Here is a 12,141-nt window from a genome sequence, read left to right on the forward strand (position 1 = left end):
CGTCCCTAGTGAGAACTGTCTTCAGAGAGCTCACACGTGGCATGGTAGACTCTGTCYCCTCCTACTGGTGGTACACKGAGGCGTACGCTCCTACTACACCACTCTGATGAAGGAGATACCACAGCTGGACCAAGTGGAAATAGGTGAGGCAACAAGACGTTACAAGACGTAGCATTTCCTCAATATTTAGCTACGTCTATGTGGCAATCAATCAAGTCAAGTATTTTGTTGTTCAAAATAATGTATGATACTTAGTAGACTTGAGCTATGCTGTAGTAATCTCTTTCTCTTGTCTTTCTCTCCACAGAGGAGCTACCTGTGGAAGAAACATTAAATCAGCTCACAATAGAATTACAGGTACGTGTAGTACGAGACATACAGTACTGCTAAAAACCAAGATCAACATTTTATATTAGCTATGCTTTCTTTCCTCTGTTCTACTAGTATTTCCATCAACAATTTGTTCTTAACTGCCTAATTAAATAAAGGTTAAATAAATAAAAATGTAATAAAAATTCCATTATAATTTTTTTTCTTTTTTTTTACAACGTACAGGTAACTGCCAAAATAAAGGAACCACCAACATAAAGTGTCCTACTAGGGCGTTGGGCCAATCACGAGCCAGAACAGCTTCAATGCATAGATACGACAAGTGTCTGAAACTCTATTGGAGGGATGCAACACCATTCTTCCAAAATGAATTCCATAGTTTGGTGTTTCTTTGATGGTGGTGGAAAACTCTATCTCAGGCGCCACTCCAGAATCTCCCTTGAATGTTCATTTGAGTTGAGATCTGGTGACTGAGATGGCCATGGCATATGGTTTACATCGTTTTCATGCTCATCAAACCATTTAGTGACCACTCATCCAATGGGGGCATAGCCATGGTAGCCAAAATAATGGCCTTCCCAGCATTTTTATACATGACCCTAAGCATGATGGGATGTTAATTGCTTAATTAACTCAGGAACCACACCTGTGTGGGAGTGCAGCCTGCTTTCAATACACTTTGTATCCCTCATTTACTCAATAGTTTCCATTATTTTGGCAGTTACCTGTACTATATATCTAAGATAGCAGTYGCATCTGGATAAAGTCATTGAGTATATAAAGAGATACTATCTGTATCCACTCTCTTCTCCTCCTCTAGGTTCAGGGAGGCCATGAGAAGGAAGCAGAACATATCAGTAGAGACCTGACCCAGCTCTGCTCCACCTAACCTGCCCTTTGACCTCTAACCAGCCTCTAACCCCTCTAACCAGCATCGCACACTAACCCTAACCCTCGTCTGTCTCCTCTCTCCTCTCCTTCTCTAGCTGCAGGSGGGCCATGAGAAGGTAGCAGAACAGATCAGTAGAGATCTCACCCTGCTCTGCTCCCAGCTGTCGGCTTTGTGGACCCGCTTCCTGGAGGCTGCCGTACCCAACACACATATCCTGGCCCACCTGGCCCAGGAACACCACACACTCAGGGTYASCCCTAACCCCTGACCTCKAACCCCTGACRTCCTCAGGAACATCACACACCCCCCTACATACTATCTGATATATTATGAAGTATGTAACACTAGAGGACGAGGCCTTGAACCCTCCAGAGTCCACTATTCTGATTAGGTTTTGTGTGTGTCAGATTGTGTAAGAGTATTACAGCCAGATAAAACACACCAGCTGATGATTAGTCCCTATAGACCTCAATGCCTTGAATAGACAGTATATCTGAGAATCCCAAATGTAATTTGCATTTAATCATTGGAATAATTCATATTAATGTAAGACTATTCCCACTCCTCTCCTCAGTGTTGCTAGCAGGTCTCCAGGCTCTTGTCTCTCACAGTGTTAGTTTCATCTCTCATGTCTGTCTGTCTGTCTGTCTGTCTGTCTGTCTGTCTGTCTGTCTGTCTGTCTGTCTGTCTGTCTGTCTGTCTGTCTGTCTGTCTGTCATAATGAACACAGAATGTCTCCATCACAGGAGGTTGGTGGCACCTTAATTGGGGAGGATGGGCTCGTGGTAACGGCTGGAGCGGAATGGGTGGAATAGTGTCAAATACATCAAACACATGGTTAGAGGACATTCCATTAGCTCCGTTCCAGCCATTATTGGGAGCTGTCCTCCCCTCAGCAGCCTCCACTGGACTCTCCATATTCGTTTACCTTCAGGGGTTAGTTTCATGGTTCCACCCACAGGAGGGTGGGATTTCAATGAACATGTATTCTGTAATTATCCTAGGGAACATACATACAGAAACACTGTAACACTGGTTCTTGATGTTCATAACTCAGTCTGTCTTTGTGACTTTATAACAGGAGGCAGGTTTAGTTATACTTTAGTGGGATTTTTGTATTTATTTCTGTTTAAAGGATTTTTATACATGACCCTAAGCATGATGGGATGTTAATTAATTGCTTAGATAACTCACACCTGTGTGGAAGCACCTGCTTTCAATATACTTTGTATCCCTCATTTACTCAAGTGTTTCCATTATTTTGGCAGTTACCAATACTTTTACACCATTTCTCTTTTTGATGTTGTTATTTTGAAGATCAAATCATTGCCTTTTTTTGCATACAGTACTAACTCAGTAAGTTTCTCAGTGAGGAAATGAAGATTGGTTTTGTTTGTATTTTGTYCTGATGTCAGGTCAGGCGGTTTTCAGAGGCATACTTCTTCACAGAACACCCCAAAGAGACATCCCTGACATTTCAAGAGGACCTGTGAGTACTGCCATTCCAGGAGCACAATGATGCAGTTTTGTCACTCTGTTTTAGATTTAATTTGATCTTAATGCTTTATCTAAGACATCATTCTATGAATGGAGAAAAGGTAGGCCTAATGTGTTTGAGTGATTATGACAGATAGCAAAAGGTCTTCGACTTTATCTTCTATCTCCTGGTTAAAGGATCAACAGACACGGTCAGATAGCTGTGGAGGTGCGTAACTCCAACTACCTGACCAGGATGCCACCGTTACCTGTAGAGTGCCTGGACATTGACGGAGACTGGAACAGCCTGCCTATCATCTTRGAAGACAGATATGTAGAGTCTCCACGGACAGGTGAGTTGACTAAGTCCAGGATTTCATTCAACAGCYATAGACTTTAACCCTTGGCCTACAATTTCTGCAGGCTCTGTTACAGCCGGCCGCGACCMSGAGGKCCATGGGGCGGTGCACAATTGGCACAGCATCGTCCGGGTTAGGGAGGGTTTGGCGACTCATGTGGCGGGCCGGGCGCAGTGCACGCTGACCAGGTCACCAGGCGTACGGTGTTTCCTCTGACACATTGCTGTGGCTGGCTTCCGGGTTGGATGTGTATTGTGTCAAGAAGCAGTGCAGTTGGGTTGTGTTTCGGAGGACGCATGGCTCTCTCCCGAGGAGTTGCAGTGATGAGACAGACTGTAATACTACCAACTGGATACCATGAAATTGGGAAGAAAAAAATTATAATCTGTCTGTTTAAGCTAGAGAATATGTGTTTTTTTGCATGGCTGCGTTTCAATCCACCGCATCTGCCGATATCGCCCTTCTGCATCTGCACTGAAAGGTGGCAGAGATAGAGTGGTGTTTGTCATACCATAAGACATCTAGAAAAACTGTCTTCTTACYAAAACTTCTGTAGCTTCTGAACGGTTTGGCTTATAAACTATTATGACCCCTATGCTCTAGGATGCCCACAAGCCTCACAAGCCTCATCTGAAGGCCCCCGGTACCAGTTAAAAGAATGTATGGAAGTATATATGGAGATAATTTAGTATCTAAAATAAGGGGATAAATACATGTCAAATATCTTTCTTATATCTCTCAGATAGATTCAGAACAAATTCAGAACAAACTTCCTTTAGATGTTTGGGATTATCTGTTGTTTCATGTAGTGAATCTGTTATTAAATTGGCTAACAGCAGTAATGCCAAATTCAATGTTTCATCCAATATGTTTTTATATTTTTTTGAATACCTTAAGGGGTCTTAAAATTCAAATCAAATAGCTAAATGATCCTTGGTATGACGTTCTTAAAACACTTCCATATTTTAGCTTGCCTGACGTTAGCGGCGGTCTTGATCGCTGATAGCTCAACAAGAATTCACCTTTAAGCAGTACATAGGTTGTTTATCTGTTTTAGTTTGAATCCTGACCTGAGTCTGCTTTTATTTGTGCTAACAATACTGTTTTATCTGGTTCAGATCCATACGTATTTAAGTAGTGTAGACCAGTATAATTTAAACATCTAGTATTAGCGTAAGACCTAACTTTTTTCTCCATCTTTATGTATAGATTGGGGATCATATGCACCAACACATCTGCCCACCAGTGAGCAGACCATCCCCAAGCCTCCTGTCAATGATGCAAACATTAGTCTTCCTGCCCTGGACCAGCTCGCCAGCTCACCAGCAATACCAACCCAGGAGCCTAAAGACAGTGAGGCTACGTACAGGTCTCTCATAGGAGAGCAGAGCACCAGCATTATTACTGACAAGATAGGTTCTCCATCTATTGAGACTCCAGACCCAGACCAGGCAGGAACAGACCGGGGAGAGCCAGTCCAGCCAGGGGATCCAGAAGAGCAGACTGAGACAGAGGAGATCTCAGAGGAGAGCCCTGGTTTAGGCCTGAGGTTCCTTACAGTCAGACCCACTGATGTGGATCTGTTCAGAGGAGAGGCAGTGCTGATGTTCTCCTCCAACCACAAACACTGTACAGACCCACAACATACTTCTAACAGTGAAGACACGACTTGGAAAGACTTGGAGAACCACCAGGACATCATCACACAGAGATACCAGAACATTATCAGTACAGGAATTGACTTGGATGTAGAAGAGAAGGACGTTGCTATAGACACCGACAGCAAGGATGTTCCTCTGAGCAGTCTAACCACTAACRCCCAGGCTCCACTCAAAGATCATCCCCTCACGCCCCCTCTACCTACAGACCTGAGGAGAGAACTGGCCAACCGAGGGGTGGGGGTTGGTGGCTCCAAGATCCTAAACCGCTCCCCCTCCGTCATCTCCGACTCTGGCATCGAGAGCGAGCCCAGCTCGATGGCCTGGCCCCTGGACGTTTATCGGACGGGAGGAGGGCGCCCTCTGGAAGAGAGCCTGGTACTGCAGCGCCTGGCGAGGAGACACCCGGCCCACCGCAGTTCCCTGGAGGGRCTGCAGACAGAGAGCGGAAACAGCGGGGGCAGCCTGCCCAGTGGAGGGGGTGGCAGCGCTGGCATCCAGGCCTCCCTCACCTCCATCTCCTCCCTGCCCTACGAGGACGACGAGGAACAGAGGAACCAGCTCAGTAAACTGACCAAGTCTGTCTCAGCTCCTCAGATCTCCAGCCCTGAGGACACAGAGGAGGACAAGGGGGGAGCGGAGGAGGAGGTAGACACGGAGAGCGAGGGGACCAGCGGGTACCAGGACCAYGAGGATGGATACACTACCATCTCCACTGCTGCCACTAATGTAACGACTGGGGGTTTGATCAGACACCTGGAGTCCTTATCCGAGGTTAACCACTCCTCTCTGGAGGACATCCAGGAGGGAGAGCTGCCTGAGGTTGGTCTGTTTGACTGGGGAGCAGCTCCCTCACCACCCCAGCAGGTGACCAGAGCTCATCAGGAGAGTGGTTGTGATCTTAAAGAAACTCTTAGATCTAATGAATCTGCTCTGCCAGAGGCCCTGTCAGACACTCAGGACATGAAGGCAGTCTTAAGTGGCATTAGTCGAGTTCCTGAAGTCTTGTTGTTCCAACAGTATGTTGAAGGTCATGATGACGTGAAGGATCCAGCTATAGTCCGTCAGATGGAGGATAAGAACCATCACAGAGYAGATAGCAGTGGTGTGTTAAACTCAGTTGACCCAGGTCTCTGTGAAGTAGAGATTGCCCCCTGTACCTGTGAGACCAAACCCTGTGAACATGACAGCAGTGTGCTGGTGGATGATGTGAAGGATAATCCAGTCAGGGATGACTGTCAGAGTCTCCATCAGATTGGGTTGAACGACCTTGTTGACCAGGAACGGCTGGATCATCACCAGACTCCGTCCCAGAGCCTCCATCGGGTCGGGTTGCGTGACCTAGTGGTGGTCTCACAGAGGAAGAGCCTCCATGACCCCAGGCCTATCCCCTCTATCCCCAACCACACAGAGAGACCCATCCACCTCCTAGGCCTTATTGCCAATGATACTGCCAGGCCTGATGACCTCATAGGGCTCCCGGCCAATGAGAGAGAGCAGCTGGATCTCAACGGTCAGACCAAGCCGGCTAAGATCCCCAGTAGCTCGGGGTCAGGGACGGGCTCGGGGTCAAGCTCAGGGTCAAACTCAGGGTCAGGCCTATCCTTTATGAACAGGAAGATGGTGGAGGTGGTGAATATGTCTGTGTCCTGCGCTCCGACCTGTCTTCCCTTCTCCTCCGTTGTRCGGGACTCACCGTCCATTAGCGGCATCTCCACTCGACAAGCCGCATCCCCCATTACCCATCAGCCCCTGGGCTCCTTCGGCATCATCTCTTCATCCTCGTCCAATGCCCTGGGGCCAGATGACGAAACAAARGAGAGGATGCTGCAGTGAGTTGTTTAATCTTTCTAGTTTTAGAATGAGAAGAAATTCTGCAGTGAGTTGTGGGGAACCAGTCATAGATGTGTGAGAAGTCAGACGTTTTCATTGCTCTTTGACCTCTTTGATGATGAGTTCTTCTGAGCGTGTGCATATGCATATAACATTATGATTTCCCATAATGATGCTGCTGTGATTCCCCATAATGATGCCACCTCTGCCTGCGTTGTGTTCCAGTTTCTACAGGTCCAAAGAGGATCTGGTGAAGGAGCTGGTATTCCAGGCAACCCTGTACAGTGACCTCCCTCACCTGGCCTCCGACCTGCCCTACTTCCCCCCTGAGGAGGAGGATGAGGAGTTTGAGGATGGCATACACCTGGTCGTCTGTGTCCACGGCCTTGATGGTGAGACCAATCAATCAATCAATCAATCAAATCAACCAGATCAGCCAATCTCCTGATCCACCAGGTTGTATATGTCCATTGCCTAGATGATAAAACATCACACAATGTTGTCCAATGCTAGAACAATAAAGCTTTACTCAAAAGAACTGAATAGTTCAGGAAATGGTTTGGGTCCCCCCTCTATACTTACATACTGATCAGGGCAAGGAGTTTAAAGCTGTATTGTTATATTGTCTCCTCCTAGGCAACAGTGCAGACCTTCGCCTGGTGAAGACCTTCATAGAGCTGGGATTACCAGGGTCCAGACTGGACTTCCTCATGTCTGAGAGGAACCAGGTAAAATACYGAATATTCTGTCCGCACATTAATACAATAAACATTGATTTTAGAGAATCGATAATAGGTATGAGCGAATCCTGCGAATATGATTTAATTTTGGCTATGTATGCCAGATCACCCTTGTAAATAAGGTATTTTGATCTCAGTAGGATTTCCTGGTTAAATAAATGTGTTGTTTTCCTCTTCCTTGGCTGCAGACTGACACGTTTGCAGATTTTGACACCATGACGGACAGGCTACTAGACGAGATTATCCAGCACATTCAGCTGTACAACCTCACCATTGGACGGATAAGGTCAGTATCCTAACCACTACACAACATTAAAGTCATTCTCCTAACTACCACACAACATTACGGTCAGTTTTAACCACCACACAACATTAAGGTCAGTTCTAACGACCACACAACATTAAGGTCAGTTTTAACGACCACACAACATTAAGGTCAGTTTTAACCACCACACAACATTAAGGTCAGTTTTAACCACCACACAACATTAAGGTCAGTTTTAACCACCACACAACATTAAGGTCAGTTTTAACTACCACACAACATTAAGGTCAGTTCTAACCACCACACAACATTAAGGTCAGTTTTAACCACCACACAACATTAAGGTCAGTTCTAACTACCACACAATATTACGGTCAGTTCTAACTACCACATAATATTAAGATCAGTATCTTAACTACCACACAATATTAAGGTCAGTATCCTAACTACCACACAACATAAAGACACAGTACAGTAATAGGAGGCAATGGAGAAACAACATTTTATATATATATATATATTTATATATATATATTTATATAGCCACTAGATGGCAGCATATGAATACATGATGATATTCCCTGGCAGGTCCTCAATTGTGTTCTACTTGCATCCTCTCTCCTCATCTCCTTCTCAAAACCCATTGGAGGAGAAAGCAAGAGGTCCCGCCCCTCTGACCTTCTCCAATGGGTTTTGAGAAGAAYATGAGGAGATAGTACGCAAGCAGTACTTTGAGATCTTCCCCATGGCCTTTTATCAATTCGATTTGCTCACCTCCRCCYTCCTCTCTCCTCCGTCCTCTCGCATCCTTTTGAAAAGGTCAAAGTTAATGAAGGAGAGTCAGCAAGGAGAGTCAGCAAGGGTGGAAATGTGCTTGCTTGAAATGGMCCTTCTCCACTCACAAGTCATTAGGCAAATGACGTTCACATGGGTGGATCCCAAAATAAATGTGTGAAGTGATCAAAACAAATTAAGTTATTTTTGCACTGCATTTTATAAKAATAATAAGTAGTGTATTGTATTTAAACGTGTACATGTAATTCTCCTCTCACAAAGCAAAATCTGATTTAAAGGGGGTGTGGCAGATTTCCACTTATCGGTTTCTAGGTCATGTAGGAGGAGAGAGGACGGAGGATGGACTTTTGCCCGAATCGAGAACCCCCCCCTGTCTCAGCTCAATTCCAAACCCTATCAAACTGATGGCCAGTTAAAGCAGAGGAGGCTGGTGGGAGGAGCTATAGTAGGACGGGGTCATTGTAATGACTGGAATGGAATAAATGGAATGGCGTCAAACATGCGGTTTACATATGTTTGATGTATTTGATACCGTTCCATTTATTCCAATCCAGCCATTACAATGAGTCCGTCCTCCTATAGCTCCTCCCACCAGCCCCCTCTGAGTTAGAGAAGGTTTTAATAACCCAGTAATGGAGGATATTCCCATGCACTGTCAATCACTTAGCATTGTCTTTGATATGAASAACTGAAACTTTTAAATTGTTTTATTTAACCTTTATTTAAATAGGCAAGTCAGTTTAGAACAAATTCTTATTTACAATGACGGCCTACCGGGGAACAGTGGGTTAACTGCCTTGTTCAGGGGCAGAATGACAGATTTTTWAACTTTCAGTTACTGGCCCAACTCTCTAACCACTAGGCTACCTGCCACCCCGGCATATTTTTCTCCGCTGCATAACACGCCTAATGGGTCCAAGTACAGTAATTCATCATGTACAATAATTGCCCTAAATATGCCAATGTTCCTATCTGAGTTTCTGGGTATGCTATTTAAGTATGTATTCTTTTCAACATTGTTTATACTCTGAAAAACTGTGACTAAAGACATGGAGCGCCACAGAAGCAGCTGTCTCTCTCCACATCGCCTCTATATTTAGTGTTAGAGGAAACCGATGAAGAAGTTGTTAGGAGCTGGTGTTGAGGGAAGCTGCCCAGTACTTTGATGATGGTGATACTACTGTAATTAGCAGATGGGAAATGAACATCTAAGGAAATCTAGTGTCTCATTGACTACTGGGACAAAGCAGCTCATTACTCTAGCTACCACTATCGTAGCCATTAAGACGGCKCGACGGCGCCTTGCTTTGGAGGACCATTATTTGAGCATGAATCATTTATTTGGAGTTAAAAGCAGATTGGATGAGCTACCCTCATCCTGAACATAATAGAGTAAATATCAGGGGCAAAGAATTGGAGGCACTTATTTCTGTGCTTCTATTCTGGAGGTCTTCTCATTGGGTACTCTTGTCTAACGAGATCTGGGTAGCAGCAGAGTGATTTTTCTGATCTGTTTGTCACTTCTTTTCAACCCTCAGTTTCATCGGTCACTCTCTGGGGAACGTGATCATCCGGTCTGTTCTGACGAGGCCTCGGTTCCGCTGTTACCTGATCAAACTGCACACCTTCCTGTCTCTGTCCGGACCACACCTGGGAACGCTGTACAACAACAGCACGCTGGTCAGCACAGGTGAGGTGGGGAGGGGTCAGTATACCTACCTACTTGGACCTTTGAAATCCTTGCAAAACCTAGGCCATTGTTGACTCAGCATGGAGAATAGAAACAGCTCATTGCAGATATATACTGTCTTACTGCAAGAAGTGTTTCTGATTCTGGTTTTCGTCTTACCATTCTGTGTAGTAATTGCATTCAGCTCTGCTCTGTCCTCCTCCCAGTGTCTTCAAAGGGGGAAGTGTATGTTTAATTCAGAGGACTGTTACAGGTCTGTGGCTGATGTCTGTGGTTGTTACAGGTCTGTGGCTGATGTCTGTGGTTGTTACAGGTCTGTGGCTGATGTCTGTGGTTGTTACAGGTCTGTGGCTGATGCAGAAGCTGAAGAAATCCGGATCGTTGCTGCAGCTTACCTGCAGAGATCATACCGATCCTCGGAAAACTTTCCTCTATCTCCTCAGCCAGAAACCAGGTAGGTACTGCTATAATGGATGAGGAACTATACTGTAAGAGCACAATGAGTTTAAATATTCATAAATGAATTTGGTCATCTTGTCTTTTTTTTTCTCTCTCTTTTCCTCTCCATATCATCTGGCTAACTCAGACTCCACTAGCTAGCTAGCTCTGTTCTGGGAAGCCCTCCCTCCACTGTGTGAGATGAACAAAGCAAAGACACCAAGTAGATAAGCCAGAAAAAAACACTTTTTTTTCTTCGAGCTGTGCCGGGCTGACAAAATGATGCAAACCCTGTCATTTGAAACCCAGCAGTGCACTCCTTTAAAAGCAGTGACAAGAGACATGAGAAAAAACACAGCTTTATCAGTCGAGGGCTGTCAAACGATGATGATGGCACCAAGTGATACATAAATATAACCTACAAACACTTTTGCTCTCTCTCTCTGTCTRTCTGTGTGTGTGTCTCTCTCTCTCCGCCCTCTGTTTGTCTGGTTTCTCAGGGCTCCAGTTCTTCAAGAATGTGGTGTTGGTGGCATCGCCTCAGGACAGATATGTTCCCTTCCACTCTGCCAGGATAGAGATGTGCAGGACTGCACTCAAAGACAGGACCACAGGTTAGCACCACTCACTGCAGKTCCTATGTTCTTATTGTTCTCCACCAAATGTKTCTAAGAAGCATTTCATCACATAATGTACCTATCTCTTTGTTGACGTGCCAATGTGATTACGTAAATACAGAAAGCTTTTAACATTCTGTCAGAGACTGAACCCTGACATGTATCTGTCTGTGTTTCCACACTGTAGGTCTCCATGTAAACTAACTAACATGTGCTTCTGTCTCCATWTCCAAGGTCCAGTGTACACAGAGATGATCAACAACCTGCTCCAGCCGTTGGTGGGGGCTAAAGACTGTCGTCTGATTCGCCAGAATGTGTTCCATGCCCTGCCCAACACCGCCAACACTCTGATTGGCCGAGCCGCTCACATCGCCGTGCTCGACTCTGAACTCTTCTTGGAGAAGTTCTTCCTGGTAGCAGGGCTCAACTACTTTAAATAGAACTTCAAACTACTTAAAACAGTATTTCAAACTACATTAAAGGGATACTTCAGGATTTTGGCWWTGAAATCCTTTATCTACATCCCCAGAGTCAGATTAACTTGTGGATACCTTTTGTATGTCTCTGTGTGCAGTTTGAAGGAAGTTGCTAACTAGCTTTAGCGCAATTGCTAACTAGCGTTAGCGCAATGACTGGATGTCTATGGTAACTGCTAGAATGCTATATACCATAGACTTCCAGTCATCGCGCTAACGCTAGTCAGCATTTGCTCACAAAACAACCTCTAACTTCCTTRATACTGGATGCAGAGACATGGATAAAAATGTATGAGTTCATCTGACTATGGGAAAGTAGAAAAAAGGGCTTCATTGCCAAAAACACGAAGTATCCCTTTAAATAGAGGCTCACCTACTTCAAGTACAGGCTCAAATACTTAAAGTAGAACCACTACTTCAAATAGAGCTGTAACTACAAAGAAACTGTGTGTATATATATATATATATATATATATATATATATATATATAAGGTTAACAGGTGTACCTTTTAAAAGTTAATTTGTGGAATTTCATTCCTTCTTAATGCGTTTGAGCCATCAGTTGTGTTGT

General features: G+C 44.8%; 1 protein-coding gene across 1 annotated transcript in view; it reads left to right on the plus strand.

The window, feature by feature from the left end:
* Positions 1 to 11,951, plus strand: part of LOC111954815 (protein FAM135B-like) — a 51,274-nt gene extending 39,323 nt beyond the window's left edge. Inside the window, exons 5-17 of the mRNA XM_070436031.1 lie at positions 26 to 143; positions 308 to 357; positions 1,317 to 1,472; positions 2,638 to 2,711; positions 2,897 to 3,051; positions 4,267 to 6,547; positions 6,774 to 6,940; positions 7,185 to 7,276; positions 7,477 to 7,574; positions 9,887 to 10,038; positions 10,382 to 10,492; positions 10,977 to 11,090; positions 11,328 to 11,951. Of these exons, the coding sequence (XP_070292132.1) occupies positions 26 to 143; positions 308 to 357; positions 1,317 to 1,472; positions 2,638 to 2,711; positions 2,897 to 3,051; positions 4,267 to 6,547; positions 6,774 to 6,940; positions 7,185 to 7,276; positions 7,477 to 7,574; positions 9,887 to 10,038; positions 10,382 to 10,492; positions 10,977 to 11,090; positions 11,328 to 11,533 (3,774 nt within the window). The 3' untranslated portion in view covers positions 11,534 to 11,951. The remainder of the gene's footprint in view (positions 1 to 25; positions 144 to 307; positions 358 to 1,316; positions 1,473 to 2,637; positions 2,712 to 2,896; positions 3,052 to 4,266; positions 6,548 to 6,773; positions 6,941 to 7,184; positions 7,277 to 7,476; positions 7,575 to 9,886; positions 10,039 to 10,381; positions 10,493 to 10,976; positions 11,091 to 11,327) is intronic.
* Positions 11,952 to 12,141: the final 190 nt, after the last annotated feature.

This window comes from Salvelinus sp. IW2-2015, linkage group LG30 (genome assembly GCF_002910315.2).
Source record: "Salvelinus sp. IW2-2015 linkage group LG30, ASM291031v2, whole genome shotgun sequence".
Taxonomy (NCBI): domain Eukaryota; kingdom Metazoa; phylum Chordata; class Actinopteri; order Salmoniformes; family Salmonidae; genus Salvelinus; species Salvelinus sp. IW2-2015.